This window comes from Scomber scombrus, chromosome 13, assembly GCF_963691925.1.
Source record: "Scomber scombrus chromosome 13, fScoSco1.1, whole genome shotgun sequence".
Classification (NCBI taxonomy): Eukaryota; Metazoa; Chordata; class Actinopteri; order Scombriformes; family Scombridae; genus Scomber; species Scomber scombrus.
In genome coordinates this window covers 29,181,028-29,204,945 of record NC_084982.1, presented here as the reverse complement: position 1 = coordinate 29,204,945, position 23,918 = coordinate 29,181,028, and the positions used below count along the sequence as shown (strand labels likewise).

General features: G+C 41.7%; 1 protein-coding gene across 1 annotated transcript; it reads right to left on the bottom strand.

Moving 5' to 3' along the window:
- tmprss3a (transmembrane serine protease 3a) lies at nucleotides 1-22,647 on the bottom strand. The gene is made up of 15 exons (XM_062431347.1): nucleotides 22,373-22,647; nucleotides 22,182-22,260; nucleotides 20,494-20,728; nucleotides 17,324-17,340; nucleotides 15,284-15,371; nucleotides 13,516-13,632; nucleotides 12,935-13,058; nucleotides 11,813-11,932; nucleotides 10,623-10,669; nucleotides 10,177-10,342; nucleotides 8,626-8,795; nucleotides 7,795-7,890; nucleotides 6,008-6,150; nucleotides 5,341-5,493; nucleotides 1-30 (listed from the first exon to the last, which is right to left on the bottom strand). Exons 1-15 carry the CDS (start codon nucleotides 22,645-22,647, stop codon nucleotides 1-3), a joined length of 1,860 nt encoding a protein of 619 aa, XP_062287331.1.
- Nucleotides 22,648-23,918: the final 1,271 nt, after the last annotated feature.

The following is a 23,918-nucleotide window of genomic DNA, read 5'->3' as shown; positions in this document are numbered from 1 at the left end:
TCAGTTGTCTGAGCTGAGAGCCTCTTCTCTCTGAAACACAGAAAACATACTTTATAGTTAATGATCCACAGCTGTCCGTGGTCCAATCTGAACTCTGTCCAAACCAACGTCCTTAAAAAACAACAAATATGCTTAATTATTATCCATAAAACGGCTCAAATATGTTCATGAAAAACATTGCGTCACACTGCGAGGCTTCAGGAAGACTTAACAGTGTTTAAAAGTTTCATTTCTCAGGCTGAAACTCTGAAGGGGAAAGTTAGAAGTTAGAAGATGAATTTTAATGTGTAAATGATTCACCTTCAGTCTCATGAGAAACTGCTGCCTGTTGCCTTATTTCACAAAGGATTTAAATGTGAAAATATATAAATAAGGATGTTGGGATCAATCAAGGAACTGATTCATGTACTGATGAATGTTATAGTCCTCAGATTTATCATTGTGCTGAAATTACATTCACACATCTGAAATCTTCCTTGTTAGAATCTAGAGCTGTGACTCATAATAATAATAATAATAATAATGCTACTAAACCGTACATTATATATGTATAGTGATTTTCCCCTCTAAACTTCTCACATGCTTTCATTTCAATAAATGTTCAAATGATCCAATAATTCAGCAAAAATCAAAGATTAGAGAAAAAGTCCAAAAACTGAAAACACATTTGTGTATCAGGACTTAGTTTGTTCTTCTTTCCTCTCCCATTAATCATCTCACCACCCCTCACATTTATCTGCTGACCCTTTGGAGGGGCCCCACCCCTAGGTTGGGAACCACTGGACTAAACTAGCTAACTGTATATAAAGTAGTGTAAACTAGCTCCACCTCCAGCAGCTACAACAGTAACATGCTGCTCTAACACTGATGCTTCACTATTAATAATCTAATGATGTCATAATAATAATATATCAGTCAGAGGACCAAACCACTACTTTACTGTAATACTGCATACTACATCACTATAATACTGCAGTACTTTTACTGTAATACTGCATACTACATCACTCATAATACTGCAGTACTTTTACTGTAATACTGCATACTACATCACTATAATACTGCAGTACTTTTACTGTAATACTGCATACTACATCACTCATAATATTGCAGTACTTTACTGTAATACTGCATACTACATCACTATAATACTGCAGTACTTTTACTGTAATACTGCATACTACATCACTAAAATACTGCAGTACTTTTACTGTAATACTGCATACTACATCACTATAATACTGCAGTACTTTTACTGTAATACTGCATACTACATCACTCATAATACTGCAGTACTTTTACTGTAATACTGCATACTACATCACTATAATACTGCAGTACTTTTACTGTAATACTGCATACTACATCACTCATAATACTGCAGTACTTTTACTGTAATACTGCATACTACATCACTCATAATACTGCAGTACTTTTACTGTAATACTGCATACTACATCACTCATAATACTGCAGTACTTTTACTGTAATACTGCATACTACATCACTCATAATACTGCAGTACTTTTACTGTAATACTGCATACTACATCACTCATAATACTGCAGTACTTTTACTGTAATACTGCATACTACATCACTCATAATACTGCAGTACTTTTACTTCAGTAGTATGTAAATGTTAGTACTGAGTGGATCCAGCTGTCTGTCTCTACCATCACAGGACGGGGTCACTAACAGCTGGGACTGTGCTCTGCTGATTAGTCACGGTTTAACAGAAGAGACAGTAAACTGATTAACTGCAGCTGTTCTTCAAACTCCACTAAAAAAAAAAAAATCATTAAAGTTTTTCGAGTATACAGTTTAAAACTTTATTCCTGTGTGCTGCAGATCTCTTATTAACTTATTAAAAACACGACAGCTGCACATGTGACACGTTCCTTCACCACCATGAACACACACACACACACACACACACACACACACACACACACACACTGTCCTGCTGCCCAAAATACCACACAGCACCAAATGGGGATTAATCCGCCGCTGAAAGTAGTCCCCAACAACAGACTCTTAATATACTCTCTGTGAGCGCTGCACTACAACCTGCAGCTGTTGTAGAAAATGATGGAGGCTGTTTTAAAGATGGCCGTCTTCAGTGGGAACTAAAACTAAGACTTAAACTAGCAGTGAAAAAATAATTTAGTTAACTGGAATAAAAATAAACAAGAGAGAAACAAAATAAAAACTACAATGAACAAAGCAAAACTAACTTGTGACTGTATAATGTTCAGTGTGACTGGTTGAGATAACGGGCTAGTACCAGTAGGGCTAGTACCAGTAGGGCTAATACCAGTAGGGGCTAGTACCAGTAGGGCTAATACCAGTAGGGCTACTACCAGTAGGGCTAATACCAGTAGGGCTAGTACCAGTAGGGCTAGTACCAGTAGGGCTAATACCAGTAGGGCCAGTACCAGTAGGGTTAGTACCAGTAGGGCTAGTACCAGTAGGGCTAATACCAGTAGGGCTAATACCAGTAGGGTTAGTACCAGTAGGGCTAGTACCAGTAGGGCTAATACCAGTAGGGCTAGTACCAGTAGGGCTAATACCAGTAGAGCTAGTACCAGTAGGGCTAGTACCAGTAGGGCTAATACCAGTAGGGCTAGTACCAGTAGGGCTAGTACCAGTAGGGGTAGTACCAGTAGGGCTAGTACCAGTAGAGCTAGTACCAGTAGGGCTAATACCAGTAGGGCTAGTACCAGTAGGGCTAATACCAGTAGGGTTAGTACCAGTAGGGCTAGTACCAGTAGGGCTAGTACCAGTAGGGGTAGTACCAGTAGGGCTAGTACCAGTAGAGCTAGTACCAGTAGGGCTAATACCAGTAGGGCTAGTACCAGTAGGGCTAATACCAGTAGGGCTAATACCAGTAGGGCTAATACCAGTAGGGTTAGTATCAGTAGGGCTAGTACCAGTAGGGGTAGTACCAGTAGGGCTAGTACCAGTAGAGCTAGTACCAGTAGGGCTAATACCAGTAGGGTTAGTACCAGTAGGGCTAGTACCAGTAGGGGTAGTACCAGTAGGGCTAGTACCAGTAGAGCTAGTACCAGTAGGGCTAATACCAGTAGGGTTAGTACCAGTAGAGCTAGTACCAGTAGGGCTAATACCAGTAGAGCTAGTACCAGTAGGGGTAGTACCAGTAGGGTTAGTACCAGTAGGGCTAATACCAGTAGGGCCAGTACCAGTAGGGCTAATACCAGTAGGGCCAGTACCAGTAGGGTTAGTACCAGTAGGGCTAGTACCAGTAGGGCTAATACCAGTAGGGCTAATACCAGTAGGGTTAGTACCAGTAGGGCTAGTACCAGTAGGGCTAATACCAGTAGGGCTAGTACCAGTAGGGCTAATACCAGTAGAGCTAGTACCAGTAGGGCTAGTACCAGTAGGGCTAATACCAGTAGGGCTAGTACCAGTAGGGCTAGTACCAGTAGGGGTAGTACCAGTAGGGCTAGTACCAGTAGAGCTAGTACCAGTAGGGCTAATACCAGTAGGGCTAGTACCAGTAGGGCTAATACCAGTAGGGCTAATACCAGTAGAGCTAGTACCAGTAGGGCTAATACCAGTAGGGCCAGTACCAGTAGGGTTAGTACCAGTAGGGCTAGTACCAGTAGGGCTAATACCAGTAGGGCTAATACCAGTAGGGCTAGTACCAGCAGGGCTAATACCAGCAGGGCTAGTACCAGTAGGGATAATACCAGTAGGGCTAATACCAGTAGGGCTAATACCAGCAGGGCTAATACCAGTAGGGCTAATACCAGTAGGGCTAATACCAGTAGGGCTAGTACCAGTAGGGCTAGTACCAGTAGGGTTAGTACCAGCAGGGCTAATAACAGTAGGGCTAATACCAGTAGGGCTATACCAGTAGGGCTAGTACCAGTAGGGCTAATACCAGCAGGGCTAGTACCAGTAGGGCTAGTACCAGTAGGGCTAATACCAGCAGGGCTAGTACCAGCAGGGCTATTACCAGTAGGGCTAATACCAGCAGGGCTAGTACCAGTAGGGCTAATACCAGTACCAGTAGGGCTAATACCAGTAGGGCTAATACCAGCAGGGCTAGTACCAGTAGGGCTAATACCAGTAGGGCTAATACCAGTAGGGCTAGTACCAGTAGGGCTAGTACCAGTAGGGCTAGTACCAGTAGGGCTAGTACCAGTAGGGCTAATACCAGCAGGGCTAGTACCAGCAGGGCTAGTACCAGTAGGGCTAGTACCAGTAGGGCTAGTACCAGTAGGGCCAGTACCAGTAGGGCTAGTACCAGTAGGGCTAATACCAGTAGGGCTAATACCAGTAGGGCTAGTACCAGTAGGGCTAGTACCAGTAGGGCTAGTACCAGTAGGGCTAGTACCAGTAGGGCTAATACCAGCAGGGCTAGTACCAGCAGGGCTAGTACCAGTAGGGCTAGTACCAGTAGGGCTAGTACCAGTAGGGCCAGTACCAGTAGGGCTAGTACCAGTAGGGCTAGTACCAGTAGGTACTAATCTACTAATCAAGGCTTTTTCCTCCTGATACCTGAATCACTAAAAACTAAAAACTACTTCATCACTTGTTAAACTCACTAAAACTAAACTAAAACTAAAATAAAAATAAAAACTAGTGAAAATTTCAAAACTATAATAATCCTGGTAAGAACCCAGGCGGGGAGGCCAACGTGGAAGTAACTTAAAACTGCATTCTATCAAAAGGCCACCAGGGGGCGACCGTTTTGGTGTCAAAAGGACTTCCGTCTCTATACAAGTCAATGGAGAATTCACCAACTTCTCACTTGATTTCTAACCTCAGTAAACGTTTTCAAAATGTGTTTATGGTCTCAATCGCTAGTTTAAAGCCTTCTTCAATGCAGTATGATGTTCATTTGGGACATTTTGGCCTCCCTGATTTTATATGTGACGATAAAGCAGGGTATGCATTAGGGCGTGGCTACGTGGTGATTGACAGGTTGATTGGTTCACAGGTTCAGGAGGGCGCCTCATGCTCCTCCTGATGCCCATATAAGTAGAATCCATGATTTTATTTTACCCAGCATGCACAGGAAATGTTCAAGATGGCGCTGCTCAGATCCGATACTATTGGCCTCCGAGCAGCAGTCCACAAACCAATGGGTGACGTCACAGATGTTACGTCCATTTTATATACAGTCTATGTAGGAACCAGAGCAACTTTTTATACAGAATAACTAAAGATTAAAAAACCTGGATAAGTCAAATTGAATCTATCAGTCACATGTCTTCATCTCCAGACTGAAACATGCTGACCATCTGGTGGATCCTCTCAGGACTGCTGATCAGTTCAGAACCCCCCCCCCCCCACACACACACACACTGACCTCCATCTGCTGTCGGATCCAGCTGAGCGAGCGTGTGATCCGGGTGTAGACGCCCGGCTTGTTCCTGATGGCGCAGCCGATCCCCCAGCTGGTCGCTCCAACCAGCTTCCACACAGACGAATCCTCACAGGCCAGAGGGCCGCCGCTGTCACCCTGGGGAGATGCAGAGGGAGGGGAGGGGGGGGGGGGGGGGGTTATCTGACTGACCATAAACTGTAAACTGAACTGTGATGTAGTTTAGTGGCGATTTTCCACCACATCTGTCTTTCTTTCTTTCTTTCTTTCTTTCTTTCTTTCTTTCTTTCTTTCTTTCTTTCTTTCTTTCTTTCACTCCTTCCTTCCTTCCTTCCTCCCTTCCTTCCTTCCTTCCACCTGTCTTTCACTCCTTCCTTCCTCCGTTCCTTCCTTCCTTCTTTCCTTCCACCTGTCTTTCTTTCATTCTTCCTTCCTTCCTTCCTTCCTTCCTCCGAGTCCCTGTAAACCTACACCTCTCCCCTTAACTAGGCCCTCCACTCTATTAGTCAGAACCATTACTACTGCAGACGTGTTCTTCCCCCTTTAAAGTCCTTTTAACACACAGTGCTCAAACAATGTGGAAGTATTTTAAAGTAATCAGCAGGATAAATAGTGTTTCTGCTTTAAAACACACTGAGCAGAGCGTCTGTACCTGGCAGGAGTCGGTTCCTCCTTCCAGGAAACCGGCACAGATCATCCAGGAGGAGATGAAGCCCTGATAAACCTCCGGCTGGTTGCAGGTCTTTGTGGAGAGGAGCGGCACCATGGCGGAGCGCAGGACCACGCTGGTCTCTCCTGATTGAACCAAAGAAATGTTTAAAAAAGGTGTCAGAGAGGAAAATGTGTAATAATCATTCAGGCTGGGAATAAAGATTATCGTCAGTATCGATTAATCACTGCTTTAAATGTGCTGACGCTGGTGTGTTTTGTGTTTATTAAGGTGTCCGGTAGAGTTGGGGTTTACCTGGGCCTTAAAAGATGATGATACCAGTACTAATCCAATGAAGTGATACTGATACCAGCTGAGTACTTCATTAGATTCCCATTAACACATGTAGGTCTCTGTCTTGTATCCGGTGTAACAGGCGTGTAGTGTAGACACACTTTAGAGCGTTTAGGTGGCATCTTGGCTGCTGAACTGCTAAGCGCTCTAACTCAAATTCACCACGACTTCACCACCACAGACGGGTCGTAGCTGCTGTGGCAGTGGACCAATCACATGATGCATTAAATAGAAGAAAGTTTGTGTTGATTGGCTGTGAGCAAGTTCATACAAATAGTCATATTTTCTAGCTCTGGGTGCAAAAAGGATCCATTGCAGGTATCGTTTGACGGGAGACGTTTCCATACTACTTGGTATCAATTTATTTTAGTTGATACCTTCCGTCAAGTTTATATTTCAATTTATTGCTATATATTTTTGTGTCCAGTCCAGGCGGGGAGTTCCGGTCCTCTGAAATGAGGCCAATGCGGAAGTAACTTAAAACTGCATTCTATCAAAAGGCCACCAGGGGGCGACCGTTTTGGTGTCAAAAGGACTTCCGTATCTATACAAGTCAATGGATAATTCACCAACTTCTCACTTGATTTCTAACCTCAGTAAACGTTTTCAAAATGTGTTTATGGTCTCAATCGCTAGTTTAAAGCCTTCTTCAATGCAGTATGATGTTCATTTGGGACATTTTGGCCTCCCTGATTTTATATGTGACGATAAAGCAGGGTATGCATTAGGGCGTGGCTACGTGGTGATTGACAGGTTGATTGGTTCACAGGTTCAGGAGGGCGCCTCATGCTCCTCCTGATGCCCATATAAGTAGAATCCGTGTTTTTTTTTACCCTGCATGCACCTGAAATTTTCAAGATGGCGCTGCTCATATCCGATACTACTGGCCTCCGAGCAGCAGTCCACAAACCAATGGGTGACGTCACGGATGTTACGTCCATTTTATATACAGTCTATGGTCCATTCACATATTCTTTGGGGGCTCGTTCGGGATCCCAAAGCCAGAGATTCAATCTATAACGTCTACATCTTGTCCCAGCTAACAGTCCACAACCCAAAATGATATTCACGTTAACCAGGAGATATTCCTATTTTAAAAAGCTAAAAAACTGAGAATTTTAGTACTTTTTCTGTTTTCCTCGGGTCAAAATTAACCTGACAGACGTTAACTCAAAAATCATCATTTCTAAAAACATGTATAAAAGTTGTGATAAGTTGGAATGACGTTAGCTAAAAATGGTCTGAAATAGAATTGGGTTATAATTTATATTTTATGTTTTATAAACAGTCAAACCCGGGTCAGTTTTGATCGAATTTAAGACGATAAGAGGATTAAAAAATGACTTAAAACAATAAATTCCGACTAATCGTTGCAGTTCTATAATCATGATATTGAGCGAGTGATGATGATGATGATCAGCTGCTCTCAGACTCACCTTCGTCCTCGGTCGCCCCCCACCCAGAGATCCAGCACATGGTGCCCTCTTCGAACTCCTCGCCGTGGTTGGGCAGACAGATGGGCTCCACGAAGCCTGCAGAGGAAGATCAGCGTGAAAAGTGGCAGAAATAAACGTGTGAAGAATTAAAAAACAGAAGCTCCTCGCCCTAATGGAGCAGGATCCATCAATCAATCAAAGTTTATTTATAAAGCACCTTTCATACAGACTAGTGTAGCTCAAAGAGTTTTATAGTTAGTTGATTGACAAGCTGTTAATAAGACAAAACAAATGACAACATAAAAGAGAAAAATATTAATAATAATGATTTAAAAAAGGAATAAAACAGAACAATTTAAAGACCACTGGAGACCAATGCACCGAAGAGAGAGAAAAAAAGAAATAAATGGAAATAAATACATAAAAATAATTAAATAAGTAAAATACTGTAGTACAGTTTGAGGTACTTGTACTTTACTTAAAGACAGTTTGAGGTACTTGTACTTTACTGCAGTACAGTTTGAGGTACTTGTACTTTACTTAAAGACAGTTTTAGGTACTTGTACTTTACTGTAGTACAATTTGAGGTACTTGTACTTTACTTAAGTACAGTTTGAGATACTTGTACTTTACTGTAGTACAGTTTGAGGTACTTGTACTTTACTGCAGTACAGTTTGCTTTACTGTAAGATAAAACTATAGAATGATGATAATAATAAGATAGTGTAAAATGAAGTAGACAAAAAATAAATACATGAACATTTAAAACATGAAAAGCAGGATGAGGTTATGTGCCTTGCTACCAGAGTAATGAAAGCAGGACAGGAGTACCGTTAAAAAGGAGCGGCTTGGTGAGCTTCATCAGAGCGATGTCGTAGTCCAGACCTTTGGGTCGGTAGCGAGCGTGATAAATGATCTGCTCCACAGACAGAGACTGAGCTCCGTGCACCGGCTGCTCCGTCTGACCGGCGTGGACCGTCCACATGGACGACTCTGCAAACCTGGAGAGGAGGCAAGGATTTATATTAGTACACGAAGCTAAATACTACAAAGTACAGTAAAAGTACTTAGTATTTAGTCAAGTACAGTTTGAGGTACTTGTACTTTACTGTAGTACAGTTTGAGGTACTTGTACTTTACTGCAGTACAGTTTGAGGTACTTGTACTTTACTATAGTACAGTTTGAGGTACTTGTACTTTACTGTAGTATAGTTAGAGGTACTTGTACTTTACTGTAGTAAATGGTAAATGGCTTATATAGCGCCTTTCTAGTCTTTTCGACCACTCAAAGCGCTTTACACTACATTTCATTCACCCCATTCACACACATTCATACACTGATGGCAGGCAGCTACCACGCAGGGTGCCAACCTGCACATCAGGAGGAAGCTAACCATTCACTCGCATTCATACACCGTTGGCACAGCAACGGGAGCAACTAGGGGTTAAGTTTCTTGCCCAAGGACACATCGACATGTGGACTGGAGGAGCCGGGAATCGAACCGCCAATCTTCCAATTGGAGGACGACCGCTCTACCTCCTGAGCCACAGCCGCCCCGTAAAGTTTGAGGTACTTGTACTTTACTGCAGTACAGTTTGAGGTACTTGTACTTTACTGTAGTATAGTTAGAGGTACTTGTACTTTACTGCAGTACAGTTTGAGGTACTTGTACTTTACTGCAGTACAGTTTGAGGTACTTGTACTTTACTACAGTACAGTTTGAGGTACTTGTACTTTACTGTAGTACAGTTAGAGGTACTTGTACTTTACTGCAGTACAGTTTGAGGTACTTGTACTTTACTGTAGTACAGTTTGAGGTACTTGTACTTTACTGCAGTACAGTTTGAGGTACTTGTACTTTACTACAGTACAGTTTGAGGTACTTGTACTTTACTGTAGTACAGTTAGAGGTACTTGTACTTTACTGCAGTACAGTTTGAGGTACTTGTACTTTACTGTAGTACAGTTTGAGGTACTTGTACTTTACTGTAGTATTTCCATGTGATGCTACTTTCTACATCTCAGAGGGAAATATTGTACTTTCTACTCCACTACATTTATTTAACAGCTTTAGTTACTTTTCAGATGCAGATTTGACACAATGGATAATATAACAAGCTTTATAAATACAACACATTGTTAAAGAAAACTGACTATTGAATATTTAAAGCTATTTGACTTTCTGGTGTTGAGACAGTAACGAGTTCAGACTCAACACTTCTCGCTCTTGAGCCAAGAATTTCTAAATTTCAAATAAGAGCAAAGAGATAGAAATGAGAGATTCAACAGCACACCATCAGCTCTGGCTGCTTTTTCACACCTCTGTCCAGATGTTTTCATAGTAAATCATCTTCTATGTAAGACTGAGAGTTGTGACTCACCCGTACACGCAGTGCGCTGCGGTGAGGACCCAGCGGGACGTGATGATGGAGCCTCCACACAGATGCTCGCTGCTGAAGTGGAGGCTGACCTGCCAGGGGAACTGACCCGGCTTGGAGACGTTTCCTCCGACGATACGAGTGCTGTACTGAGGCCTGGAGCCGCACGCTGGGGAGGGGTCAGAGGTCAAAGCTTTAAGTTAATATCACTCAGCTGCTGTCTGTAAAATAAAGTCTCATGATGGTTTTAAATCTTCTGCAGAGCGTCTGGAGGAAATGTTCACCACATTAAATATAAAAGTTTTAAAGAATATTTTAATACCACACAGGATGCAGTTTAACACATTTACCAGTTAATGCATTACAGATAATAAGTCTACAGTTATTTATCAAGTACGTTCATTTATTGACATTTAGATCATATTTCTGTCAGCAGTTTGTTTTCTCACCCAAACATTTGAGAGTCGTCACCTTCCCCGAGCTGCACTGACTCTTACTGTGAAAAAACCCAGAAAACAAACTTTACTGAAGAAAAGTCTACTAAGATATTTATGTTATTATATAATAACTATTAACAGATCTCCTTCTAATGTGCTGTCAGTGTTCAGTGATGGAGGACTGTATCACAGTTGCTCCACACAGTCATTTACTGAGTGGGAAAGTACATGTAGTAGTAGTAGTACTTTATGTAGTAGTAGTACTTTATGTAGAAGTAGTACTTTATGTAGTAGTAGTACTTTATGTAGAAGTAGTACTTTATGTAGAAGTAGTATTTACAGTGTTTTTAGCATCAGATTCCCTCTCAGTGTTTCTTTCTTTCTTTCCTCACCTTCCTCCTCCTACTTCTTGTCATTTCTTTCTCTTTTTTCTCCTTTCTTTCTTTCTTTCTTTCTTTCTTTCTTTCTTTCTTTCTTTCTTTCACTTCTTTTTTTCTTTTTCTTTCTTTCTCTCCTACTTCTTTTTTCTTTCTCTTTTTCTTCATTTCTTTCTTTCTTTCTTTCTTTCTTTCCTCATCTTCCTCCTCCTACTTCTTGTCCATTCTTTCTCTTTTCCTCACTTTTCTCATATTTTTCTTTCCCTTCTTCCTTTTTTCTTTCTTTCTTTCTTTCTTTCTTTCTTTCTTTCTTTCTTTCTCTCCTACTTCTTGTTGTTTCTTTTTCTTCTTCCTCCATTTTTATTTTTATTTCTTTCTTTCTCTCCTACTTGTTGTTTCTTTCTCTTTTTCTTCCTGCCTTCCTTCCTTCCTTCCTTTCTTTCTTTCTTTCCTCATCTTCCTCCTCCTACTTCTTGTCTTCTTTTCTCATATTTTTCTTTCTTTCCCTTCTTCCTTTTTTCTTTCTTTCTTTCTCTCCTACTTCTTGTTCTCTTTCTTTTCATTTGAATTTCGTTCTTCCTTCCTGCCTGCCTTTCTTTCTTTCTTTCTTTCTTTCTTTCTTTCTTTCTTTCTTTCTTTCTTTCTTTCTTTCTTTCTTTCTTTCTTTCGTCTCTCATTCATAAACGCTGAAGCTTCATATTAGCTTCAGATCAACTTTTAAATCCATGTTTCCACAGAAGCAGGACTGTGGGTTTAGTCCTCCATCACTTCCATTGTAAGTGTTTCATACTATTTAATTCATTTTAACGGCGACGTGTTTGGTACCTGAAGGTCGTGGCGTTCTGGAGTTTGATGATCTGCGGCTGGCTCAGGTTGATGGACACCAGGTTGTACTGCAGCTCGGGTTCAACGGCGGTCAGAGACACGAAGAACGACTCCACGTACCTGACGGACACACAGACACACAAATATAACGTACAGCGTATCAAATTTTAACCTGATAATACTGAGCCTCAATAAAGAAGCACTAATGAGAGATTTAAAGGAGACATATTTTATATTCTCTGTGTCTACTGGAATATTTTTGCATGATTTCCAGTTAAAAACTCCTTATTTATCTTCTACTGGTCCTTTAAGAAGCCGCTCAGTTCAGCCTCTGTCTGAAACAGGCCGTTTTAGCTCCTGTATAGAATCATAGACTGTATATAAAACGGACGTAACATCCGTGACGTCGCCCATTGGTTTGTGGACTGCTGCTTGGAAGCCAATAGTATCGGATCTGAGCAGCGCCATCTTGAAAATTTCAGGTGCATGCTGGGAAAAATAAAAACATGGATTCTACTTATATGGGCATCAGGAGGAGCATGAGGCGCCCTCCTGAACCTGTGAACCAATCAACCTGTCAATCACCACGTAGCCACGCCCTAATGCATACCCTGCTTTATCGTCACATATAAAATCAGGGAGGCCAAAATGTCCCAAATGAACATCATACTGCATTGAAGAAGGCTTTAAACTAGCGATTGAGACCATAAACACATTTTGAAAACGTTTACTGAGGTTAGAAAATCAAGTGAGAAGTTGGTGAATTCTCCATTGACTTGTATAGAGACGGAAGTCCTTTTGACACCAAAACGGTCGCCCCCTGGTGGCCTTTTGATAGAATGCAGTATTAAGTTACTTCCTCGTTGGCCTCATTACAGAGGACCGGAACTCCCCGCCTGGATGGGATAGGATAGGATAGGATGGCATAGGATAGGATGGCATAGGATAGGATGGGATGGCATAGGATAGGATAGGATAGGATAGGATAGGATGGAATGGGATGGAATAGGATAGGATAGGATGGAATAGGATAGGATAGGATAGGATAGGATGGGATGGGATAGGATAGGATAGGATCTAAAACCAGGACCTGGATGGGTCACAGACAGCTGAATCACAGACCTGGAGTATCCCAGCTGTTTGCAGGCTGAGACACCCAGCCAGTTGTTCCAGTCCTCCGAGCAGACTGTCCTCCACACGCCTCCCATCTGGACCTGCAGGACCGAGCTCCTCCCACTGAGACGCACTGATGGAGAGAGATACAAATACATGCATAGGATGAATTGTATATATACTGGAATTAATTTATATCAAAATATTTTAATTTGTTTAGATTTATTCTACTTCCAATTCCTCAACCCAACCAATCATTTATAGTCAACCAGCTTCACCTTTACTGTGATGCGCACACACACACACACTGCTACACACCTTCATCACCTTTACACACACACACACACACACACACACACACACACACACACACACACACTGCTACACACCTTCATCACCTTTACATCCACACACACACACACACACACACACACACACACACACACACACACTCCTACACACCTTCATCTCTGTGTGCTTGTTTTAAGCTGAGGTTATAAACAGGTTATAGACTGATGGCTGAGGTGAGAGTAAGGTGTGTGTTTGTGTGTGTGTGTGTGTGTGTGTGTGCGTGTGCGTGTGTGTCTCACCACAGCCGAGCTCGTCCTCTCCGTTCTCACAGTGAATTTCTCCGTCACACCGAGACGAGCTGCTGATGCATCGAGACGTCGAACCACAACGAAACTTCCCCACACAGCTCAGACCGACTACACACACGCACACACACACACACACAGATATACACACACCAACAGAGAGAGAGACACACACACACACACACATATTTTTTGTTAATATTACAACTTTTTGTCTACAACTTCATTCTCGAAATGTCACATTTTTTCTAACAGTAGCTCCTCATGTTATTATATATATAATATTTATATGTACAGTACCAGTCAAAAGTTTGGACACACTTTCTCATTCACATCAATGAGAAAGTGTGTCCAAACTTTTGACTGGTACTGTATATTTTTAAATTTAAAAGAATAAATAATCTTCTGTGGCTCTTCGGTTATGCTGGATAAACTCAGACACTGTTTCACTGACTTCTTTAGGAGCTTTAATTTGACTAAACCTGCCTTCAAGTCTATTTTAATTCAAATCTGTTGTAGTATGATTATTATAATTTATTGTACTCCATCAGATGAAGTCTTCCAGCGTCTCTTTCACACTTTCTGTCTTTATCAGCGACAGAAAGCAGCTCAGGTAATCATCTGATCCTCCAGCCGTGTAAACCCTGATCTGCCATCCACACTGACGCTGCACCATCTGACACCAGTTACTTCCCAGCAGCTGATTGGCTGAGCTGCCTCTGATACTGGAACACAGTCAGCTGGTTAAAGGCTACTAACAGTGTGAAGGGCCTATTTAATCTGCAGGAATTTGCATTTTTGACAGTCTGAACATGCCCCAAAACTCATGAAAATTGGCACATGCATCAGACCTTGCATAGAATGTGATATTTTATGGTGTGCGAAAATGAGTGTCTCACAAAGGCAAAATTAAAAATTGAGCCCCTCACTCCAGAGTGACGTAGACAAACGAAATTCGGTACACATATGTATCATGTAAAGACGCACAAAAAAGTCTCTTGGACCAATACCCTAACTGCAACAGGAAGACTGCCATTTTGATTAGAATTTTTGGAACCATTTTTTTTGCGCGATTTTCCACGCATCGTACTTTAACAAACTCCTCCTACAAATTTCATCCGACCAACTTCAAATTGGCTCTGTGGCATCTTAAGACATTGGAGATGAAAAGTTATCAAAATATTTTACTTACGTTAAACCTGATGGGCCTGGTGTTGCGGCAAATTTTGGTTTTTCGCCATAAAACAGGAAGTGATGGCTAAGTGGCGCCACTGAACCCTTTATAACATGAAGAAAATGGAACCCCTCGCTCCAGATTGATGTGGACTAACAAAATTTAGTACACATATGTATCATGTAAAGACGCACAAAAAAGTCTCTTGGACCCATACCCTAACTCCAACAGGAAGTCGGCAATTTTGATTCGAATTTGTTTTTTTGCCGCCATTCGCTGCAATCTAGAGATTTAATCCGACCGACTTCAAATTCACTCAGTGTCATTTTAAGACATTGGAAATTAAATCCATTGTTTCCCGTATGTAATCTTTTTCTATAGTAATAAAAACCCTCTGATTAAAAGACAGTTCTGTATGAAGTTTTTGTTTTGTATAAAAACCTTTACATCTAAGCTGAACTCTGAAAATGTGTCAGTGAGTTCATACTGACTGCAGGATCTAAATTGTATAACAGGTGAAGGCTGCATTAAATATTAAAGGAGTGAAGGCCGTCCATGCTACAGCGGCTCCATTATCGAGCTCCTCACCTCCGAGGCCGATGCCGAGAACGAGAGCGACGACCACGATGACGCCGGAAGCGATGAGCAGCTCCAGTCGATGGGCGAGCACCCGGCTCTTCCAGCTTTTATCCAAGTCGTCGTCTGTAGACACAAAATGAGTTCATCAACTCTACTTACTGTTACAGTAAAAACACCCTGACCACAGTTATGCAATCTTTTAGCCTGAATATTTTATGACTTTTCCCTAAAAGTGATCCAGAATATACAGCTGATACATATTTGTGTACATAGTGGGCTGTTTCAGGTCAAATCAAAAACAAACACTATTACAAAACTCATCAAACTCAATAAAATAACCTGAAATCATGTTTTATAAAAATATATTACTTATTTATATTTATTGTTTTCTACACAAACAAGCCTGAAGAATGACGTCTGCTCTCTGAAAGCTTCATTAAGAGTTAATCACCATTATATTAACGACTGATGAGATATTTATGGATGAAAACAGTATGTAAGGGTTAACCATACACTGTATATAAAATGGACGTAACATCAGTGACGTCGCCCATTGGTTTGTGGACTGCTGCTTGGAAGCCAATAGTTTCGGATCTGGGCAGCGCCATCTTGAATATTTCAGGTGCATGCTGGGTAAAAAAAAAACAGGGATTCTACTTATATGGGCATCAGGAGGAGCATGAGGCGTCCTCCTGAACCTGCGAACCAATCAACCTGTCAATCACCACGTAGCCACGCCCTAATGCATACCCTGCTTTATCGTCACATATAAAATCAGGGAGGCCAAAATGTCCCAAATGAACATCATACTGCATTGAAGAAGGCTTTAAACTAGCGATTGAGACCATAAACACATTTTGAAAACGTTTACTGAGGTTAGAAATCAAGTGAGAAGTTGGTGAATTCTCCATTGACTTGTATAGAGACGGAAGTCCTTTTGACACCAAAACGGTCGCCCCCTGGTGGCCTTTTGATAGAATGCAGTTTTAAGTTACTTCCGCGTTCGCATCATATCAGAGGACCGGAGCTCCCCGCCTGGGGTTAACCTGCAAGAAGGTGTCATAGAAATATATCTTTAAGGGATCAGGATTTCTCTTTTCCTGTCATCATATTTCAGTTTTCACTTCTCGCACTTTGAGACGCCGACCTGTCCCTCCAAAAGTAATCAGCCAATCAGGACGCAGCTCTGTGACACTTGCCCATATGAAAGCTTTTTGTCAGAATTGAAAAATATAAATATAAAAAAAACAAAAAAAAAGAGAATTCCTGATGAGTGAAAGTGGAGAATGTTGTAATAAGAGCACTTTTCTATAGATTTACTGTAAACGTTGCCTTTAAAATACTTTATGTTTGATGCTTGAGAAATTGAAACAAATCAATTATATTACATTTTATATAATCTTTAAAATTAACGTTGAGATGAAATGAAAAACAAAATGTTCATATTGTGCTCCTAATACACTCAAATGTATATTTACATCTACATTTGTATTAATAATTCTATTTAGATTCTTCTTTAATGCACACACAGTTTTTATCATGTTAATATGGAGGCACACAGACTGAATCCCTCTCTTTCTTTCTCTCATGCTCGTTGCTTTTTCCTGTTGAAATCTGCTACCAGAATAAATGATTCTGATATTTTACTCTGATAACTTTCTGTATTTTTTCTGTTGGTCCTTTTCTCCCTTTTCCAGTTTTAAACCTCTTTATTATTGATCAAACAGTGATCCATCACCTCTAATAAAAGCAGCTTATAGAGCAGAAGAAAACTGGAGAGTCAGAAACATTATTTCTCTGCTGGGAAAGTGAAGGAACAAAGACGGGAACACCTGAGTTTGTGACAGGCTTGTCCTGGACCAGCTCCTAGTTTATGCTGCTATAGGCTTAGACTGCCGGGGGACTCCCATGATGCACTGAGCTCCTCTCTCCTCATCTCTCTCTCTCTATCCATCTATCTATATCCATTAACATTCATGTACTATGGACTCTGGTCTCACAGGTAATCTGGACCTGTAGACGTCCGGATGACAGATTCCAGTCCCGGACCTTCAATGTGCTTCTCTCTCCATTCTCTCCTCTCCTTCCTCTCTCTCCTCTCCTCTCCTTCCTCTCCTTCCTCTCTCTCCTCTCCTTCCTCTCTCTCCTCTCCTCTCCTTCCTCTCCTTCCTCTCTCTCCTCTCCTTCCTCTCTCTCCTCTCTCTCTCCTCTCCTTCCTCTCTCTCTCCTCTACTTCCTCTCTCTCCTCTCCTTCCTCTCTCTCCTCTCTCTCCTCTCCTTCCTCTCTCTCCTCTCCTCTCCTTCCTCTCCTTCCTCTCTCTCCTCTCCTTCCTCTCTCTCCTCTCTCTCTCCTCTCCTTCCTCTCTCTCTCCTCTCCTTCCTCTCTCTCCTCTCCTTCATCTCTCTCCTCTCTCTCTCCTCTCCTTCCTCTCTCTCTCCTCTACTTCCTCTCTCTCCTCTCCTTCCTCTCTCTCCTCTCCTCTCTCTCCTCTCTCTCTCCTCTCCTTCCTCTCTCTCCTCACCTTCCTCTCTCTCCTCTCTTTCCTCTCTCTCCTCTCCTATCCTTCCTCTCTCTCCTCTCCTTCCTCTCTCTCCTTCCTCTCTCTCCTCTCCTCTCCTCTCTCTCCTCTCCCTCTCCTCTCCTTCCTCTCTCTCCTCTCCTTCCTCTCTCTCCTCTCTTTCCTCTCTCTCCTCTCCTATCCTTCCTCTCTCTCCTCTCCTTCCTCTCTCTCCTCTCCTCTCCTCTCTCTCCTCTCTCTCTCCTCTCCTTCCTCTCTCTCCTCTCTCTCTCCTCTCCTTCCTCTCTCTCCTATCCTTCCTCTCTCTCCTCTCTCTCTCCTCTCTCTCTCCTCTCTCTCTCTCTCCTCTCCTTCCTCTCTCTCCTCTCCTTCCTCTCTCTCCTCTCCTTCCTCTCTCTCCTATCCTTCCTCTCTCTCCTCTCTCTCTCCTCTCTCTCTCTCTCCTCTCCTTCCTCTCTCTCCTCTCCTCTCTCTCTCTCCTCTCCTTCCTCTCTCTCCTCTCCTTCCTCTCTCTCCTATCCTTCCTCTCTCTCCTCTCTCTCTCCTCTCTCTCTCTCTCCTTTTTTTTCTCTCCACTGTCACCAAGTGCTGCTCATGTGTGAATGTTGGGTCTCTTTAAAATTAAAACCTGAAGAGTTCGGTTTAGACCTGCTCTATGTGTAAAGTGTCTTGAGATAACTTTGTTGTGATTTGGCGCTATATAAATAAAGATTGATTAATTGAGTTAATCTGGTGCAGATGAAGGACTATTATCCATCCGTAAAAAATACATACGACTTTTAAAGAGCGCATGAGATGGTATAGGTCAGGTGACATCTATAGAAGGTGACACATTTCCACATTTGGAGGCAGTGGGTTGGATTGACTTATTGTGCTTTTCCACTATACAGTTCTAACACTACCCGGCTCGACTCGGTTCCAGAACAGACCTTTTCCATTACAAAAAAGTACCTACTCAACCTGGGCGGGGTCGTCATAGCACGGCTCCGCGAAACTGCAGTGACTCTGTTTTCTACGCGACACAAAACACATAAACAATGGAGGACATGGAGGCGATGGTGTACTTGCTGCTGTATGAGGCTTTCTGTCTCACACAAAGGAAGAGAAGAGAAACGAATCTCTGTAACGCTGTTGTTGGTATTTTAAAATGCCGGGTTTCATTCTTGTGTGGCGTATGTGGCTCTAACCACTCAACCACCTGCGCGCCCACCAGACACAACTTTTAACCATCAAAACAGCGAAGGCATGACATAATTTGTAGTTGTACATTTACAATGGGAAGTTTGTTTGGATTTTTCTTTGACGGATTATTCCGCGAGTCAATGTGTCTTAATGTATGGGGGGCGCTGTTGCCCCCGCCGGCGGGGGCTCTCGGGTTTAAGAGGTTAATAGTTGCTGGGTTAATGTCTCCGTTGTTTTGTCAGTCCCCACTCCCAACCCAATGGTTATAACTTACATCACCCGATCGGCTAGCTAACTCTAATTAGCCAACTTAACTCAAGATGCTTCTTCAACTTAGACGTGGAGTCTCTCGATGCTGAAAGCAGCTTTGTTGATGGTAAGAAAAGCTTGCACTGCACTTTGATGTTGCGACCTTCTTTACCAGGTGTGTAGGTATTTTTGTCCTCCTCCTCTTGGTTGTTCATGTCGTTCTCCGCAATTGTCATTTGGTGTTGTGTGGAAAGTGCAGTGTTGCCAACTCCTCAGTAAGAAAAGTAGCTATTGGCTGTCCTAAAAGTCGCTAGAAGTCGCTAAATGACGTCATCACCTAATTTGCATATTTTTTGATATGCATGTAATTGTAATGGACGTTGTAGGAGAGACGAATAACGTCTTGGGAGAGACAAAAAGTGAGTAAAAAAACCTAAATATGTTTAGAACTACAAATTAACTTTCTTATGTTGATTATTGGGGTTTTTAAAAAAAAATTTGAATCAATTTTGTTCTGTATTGTTAAATGTTAAAATATCAAATTTAATCAAAAGACTGTTATGCGGGGTGGAATTGCACAATTAATTTGCAGTCAGGACGGGGGAGGGGCTCACGGCAGCACCAGCTACTTGTTGAGGACAGTAACTGCAGAGCGATACGTGCTTTCACTTCAGAGTCTCCAAAACACCAGAAAAGTCTCCAATAACACCACCAAAAGTCGCTAGTTTTGCCGCTAGTCGCTTTTGAGGAAAAAAAGGTCGCTAAGAGGGTTTGGAAAGTCGCCAAGTTGGTAACACTGGGAAAGTGCTCTCGCACATTGATTTGCAGCATATTTGTGCAGTGCAACCTGCGTGGTGCAGTAAAGTAATCAGTCATCTGTATTCTGAATACACTCATTTAAACTGTAACTATAACAGAATACAGTTACTCATATTTTATATTTTAAATACGTAACGACGTTACATGTAATCCGTTGCTCCCCAACCCGTCCATCACCTTTCCTTAAACCTAACCAACCGAACCTTTGTTGGTCGGGAACTTTGTTTACTTTTTGTCTGTATTTCTTTACTCTTTAAGTTTTTATAATGTATGTCTCATCATAGGAGAACCAGCCAATGGGCTCTTAATGGGTTTTATTGGCTCCTCCGGCACATTTCTCTTTTGTTAGTTATTGTTTTCTTTTCATAATCTCAAATACATTCTGCATGTATGATGTTTTATTTTTCCTTTAATGTGCGATAAATTAAATTGAAGTTGAGGCGGTCTCACCATTCAGAAAGGGCTGCACCTTGGTGATGGGCATGGCCGGGCTGGGTGCAGCTGGACAATGGGGCTCTTCAGGTTTGGCGGACTCGTTCTCTGATTGGGGGTCGGCGGCAAAGCTTCCCAGGGGGCTGACGTTCACCGTGTTGGGGGTCTCGACGGTGGGGAGGTCTTCCTCCGTCACTGAGACCACCTCGATCCTGGAGGGGTCCGGCTGCTCTGGTGCTTCTGTCTGAAGTTCCTACAACAGGGTAAAAAAAAGAAGGTTGAATCAGTGTTTTTAGGGAGAAGTTGAGACAGATTCTAGGATCGGACCTTTAGAGGGGCCCCTGCTAAACTACTCATTTCACTGCATAAAGTAAATTACAACAACAAGTATTCATACATAGTAGAGTGTTCCACTATAGTGTATAATAATAATAATAATGGTTCAGAATAAACAATGACAGATTTCTACAGAGAGGAGGCTGAGATAGTTAACAAACCCTGAGGGAAACACAATGTTAATGACAGAACTATCCAAAGTACATTAAAGCTGTTAATAAAACTATTAAAAGATGATCATTTATTTATTTTTAGAGGTGCTGAGATCAAATTTAGGGGTAGTTGAACCCTAAAAAGGGTCTAAACTCGCCTCTGAGTTGAGGCTTTTGGAGCAGCTGTTAGTGTGAAACCTGAGTTAGAAAGTTTGATCACCAGCTGATTACAGCTGCTGGACAGCTGCTAAATGGACAAACACAGACTGTTGAAGATTAGCATCAATCTGCACTTAAAGGTGATAAAATGGGAATTGACCCAAGTTAAAGAAGCTTTTGGGGAGTTTCAGGATAAAGGATGTTGACATTAGACTATAAATAAAAATGACTTTATGTGACGTGTTGTGTCTCACCATAAAAGTCCCATCATCATAATTATCAATGTTTCATTTACAGCTGGAACTAATGATTATTATTGATTAATTAGACTTTTTTTTTTAAATTAAAAAAAATAGCCAAACTAGGAAACCATCAACACAGAAACACACAAATAACCCTAAAAAACAAATAGAGAGAAATACAAAATACGGCAAGATAAGTAAAGCCTTATACCTACATGTATGTTTTTGCATTAAATAATAATAACAATAACTGTATTTGTAATAATAAATACAGCTCATAGTGCTTTACATTAAATAAATGACATAAACCAAAAGGAGCATAAAGAGGAATGAATGTGGCATAAGATGGAAAATGTAATAAAATAGTTTAGAATAGTAAAACAGTACATAGTTAATTATCTACAAAATAGAATATATAAAATAAGTTGAGGAGTGCATTAAAAGGTTAGTTTTTAGCTTTCTTTAAAAAAACATATATATTTAAGCTGCTTTCCTTTTATTTATTCTGTTTAATTGACATTTTAAATGATCAGCAGCACAAATCAGACACTTTTCATACTATCCAAGAGCCACGTTTGTTATTAGATCAATTAACAGTTCATGTGATAAATACTGATGTTACTTTCACTGTTACTGTTTAACATGTTGGCTCTGTCAATGTTAAATGTGATATTATGTTAAAGTGCATTAAAATGGCTTTAACTGTCCAAAAAAAAACCCAAATACTCAATTAATGAACAATAACATAAATGAAACACTTCCAGTCTATTGAATAACTCTCATTAATAGTTGAATTGATGATATTTGGGTGACTTACTGTCTGGTTGGTGGATGTTTCAGCAGCAGTGGCGTCGGCAGCAGAATCTGTGAAGATAAAAACAGGATGACTGAAAACCCTGAAACGATGAAGAGGAAGAGAAAGAAACAGAAATCTGTAACTTACTGTCCTCCACAAAGCTCTTCGTCATGGTGCCATTGTCCAAAAATCAGCTGTTTATTGTCTGAGACCACATCCCCACTTTAACTCCCCTGATCCCCTCTTCTTGTTTCTTTTTGTTCCCCCTCTCCGTTGTGTTGCTGCCCTCCTGCCGCGCTGCAAAGGGACACCTGAGCAGGTAAGTGCTGCCACTCGCAGAGGGGATCAGGTGACTCTGCACCTCCCACTCTGTGGATAAGGTTACATACTCGTGTGTCCCCAAAGTGTCCGAGGAGGTACGGGGGGGGGCTGGGGGGGATGGGGGGGCTTCACTGTCCAGCTGCTTTGAACTGATAAAATCAAACATGGCTTTAACCCCTTACTTCCTGTTCAGGTTTAATTTAACAGCTGTAAAAACACCCCAAATGTCTTTTATTTTGAAATGTGATGACTTTTCTTAAAGTGGCCCAAAATGCACAAAAATGTAAATATGTTTAAATGTTATATTTTTGTATAGCTGCTACAAATGTTTGTCCATTGAGGCTGTTCTGGGTCAGATTATCTCCGTATCTATTGACATGTGTTTTAGTGAAATGAATAGTTAATAGTTTTAATAAGATAGTAGTTATGAGGATTTCTTTTTATGATGTAGCAGTGAAGACTGATGGCTCTAATGGTTCTACAATAAACCCCACAGCTCCAGAAAGCTCCTTCATTCCTTCCCTCATTCCTTCCCTCATTCCTTCATTCCTTCCTTCCTTCCTTCTTTCCTACCTACCTACCTAGCTACCTACTTACCTACTTACCTACCTAGCTACCTTCTTTTCCTACCTACCTACCTACCTACCTTCCCTCATTCCTTCCTTCCTTCCTTCCCTCCCTCATTCCTTCCTACCTTCCTTCCTTCCTTCCTTCCTTCCTACCTTCCTTCCTTCCTTCCTTCCTTCCTACCTACCTTCCTTCCCTCATTCCTTCCTCCTTTCCTTCCTTCCCTCATTCCTTCTTTCCTACCTACCTACCTACCTATCTACCTACCTTCCTTCCTTCCTACCTACCTTCCTTCCCTCATTCCTTCCTTCTTTCCTTCCTTCCCTCATTCCTTCTTTCCTTCCTTCCCTCATTCCTTCTTTCCTACCTACCTACCTACCTACCTACCTACCTACCTTCCCTCATTCCTTCCTTCCTTCATTCCTTCCTTCCTTCTTTCCTACCTACCTTGGCTCATTCCTTCCTTCCTTCCCTCCCTCATTCCTTCCTACCTACCTACCTACCTACCTACCTATCTACCTTCCTTCCTTCCTTCCTTCCTTCTTTCCTTCCTTCCTTCCTTCCTTCCTTCCTTCCTTCCTTCCTTCCTTCCTTCCTTCCTTCCTTCCTTCCTTCCTTCCTTCCACCCTTCCTTCCTTCCTCCCTTCCTTCCATCATTATTGCTATGTTATATTTTCATGTCTGAGGTAAAATAGGACATGATATTGTGTGATAGGAGATGTTTAGTGGTGTAAAAGCTAAAAAATACACTCTCTCTGCTCTCTGAAACATGAATCAAGGTTTAACCTTCCTGTTGTCCTCGAGTCAAGGAAGGAAGGAAGGAAAGGAGGGAGGAAAGAAGGGAGGACAGAGGAAATAAGGAAGGAAGGT

Bases quoted from the DNA above. Each gene is read 5' to 3' on its own strand.
- tmprss3a (XM_062431347.1), bottom strand. From the start codon at position 22,647: ATGTTTGATTTTATCAGTTCAAAGCAGCTGGACAGTGAAGCCCCCCCA. The intron at 20,729-22,181 runs GTAAGTCACCCA...ACCCTGTTGTAG, and splicing joins AAACATCCACCAACCAGACA to GAACTTCAGACAGAAGCACC. The intron at 10,343-10,622 runs GTGAGAAAACAA...ACCCCTCCCCAG, and splicing joins GACGACTCTCAAATGTTTGG to CGTGCGGCTCCAGGCCTCAG.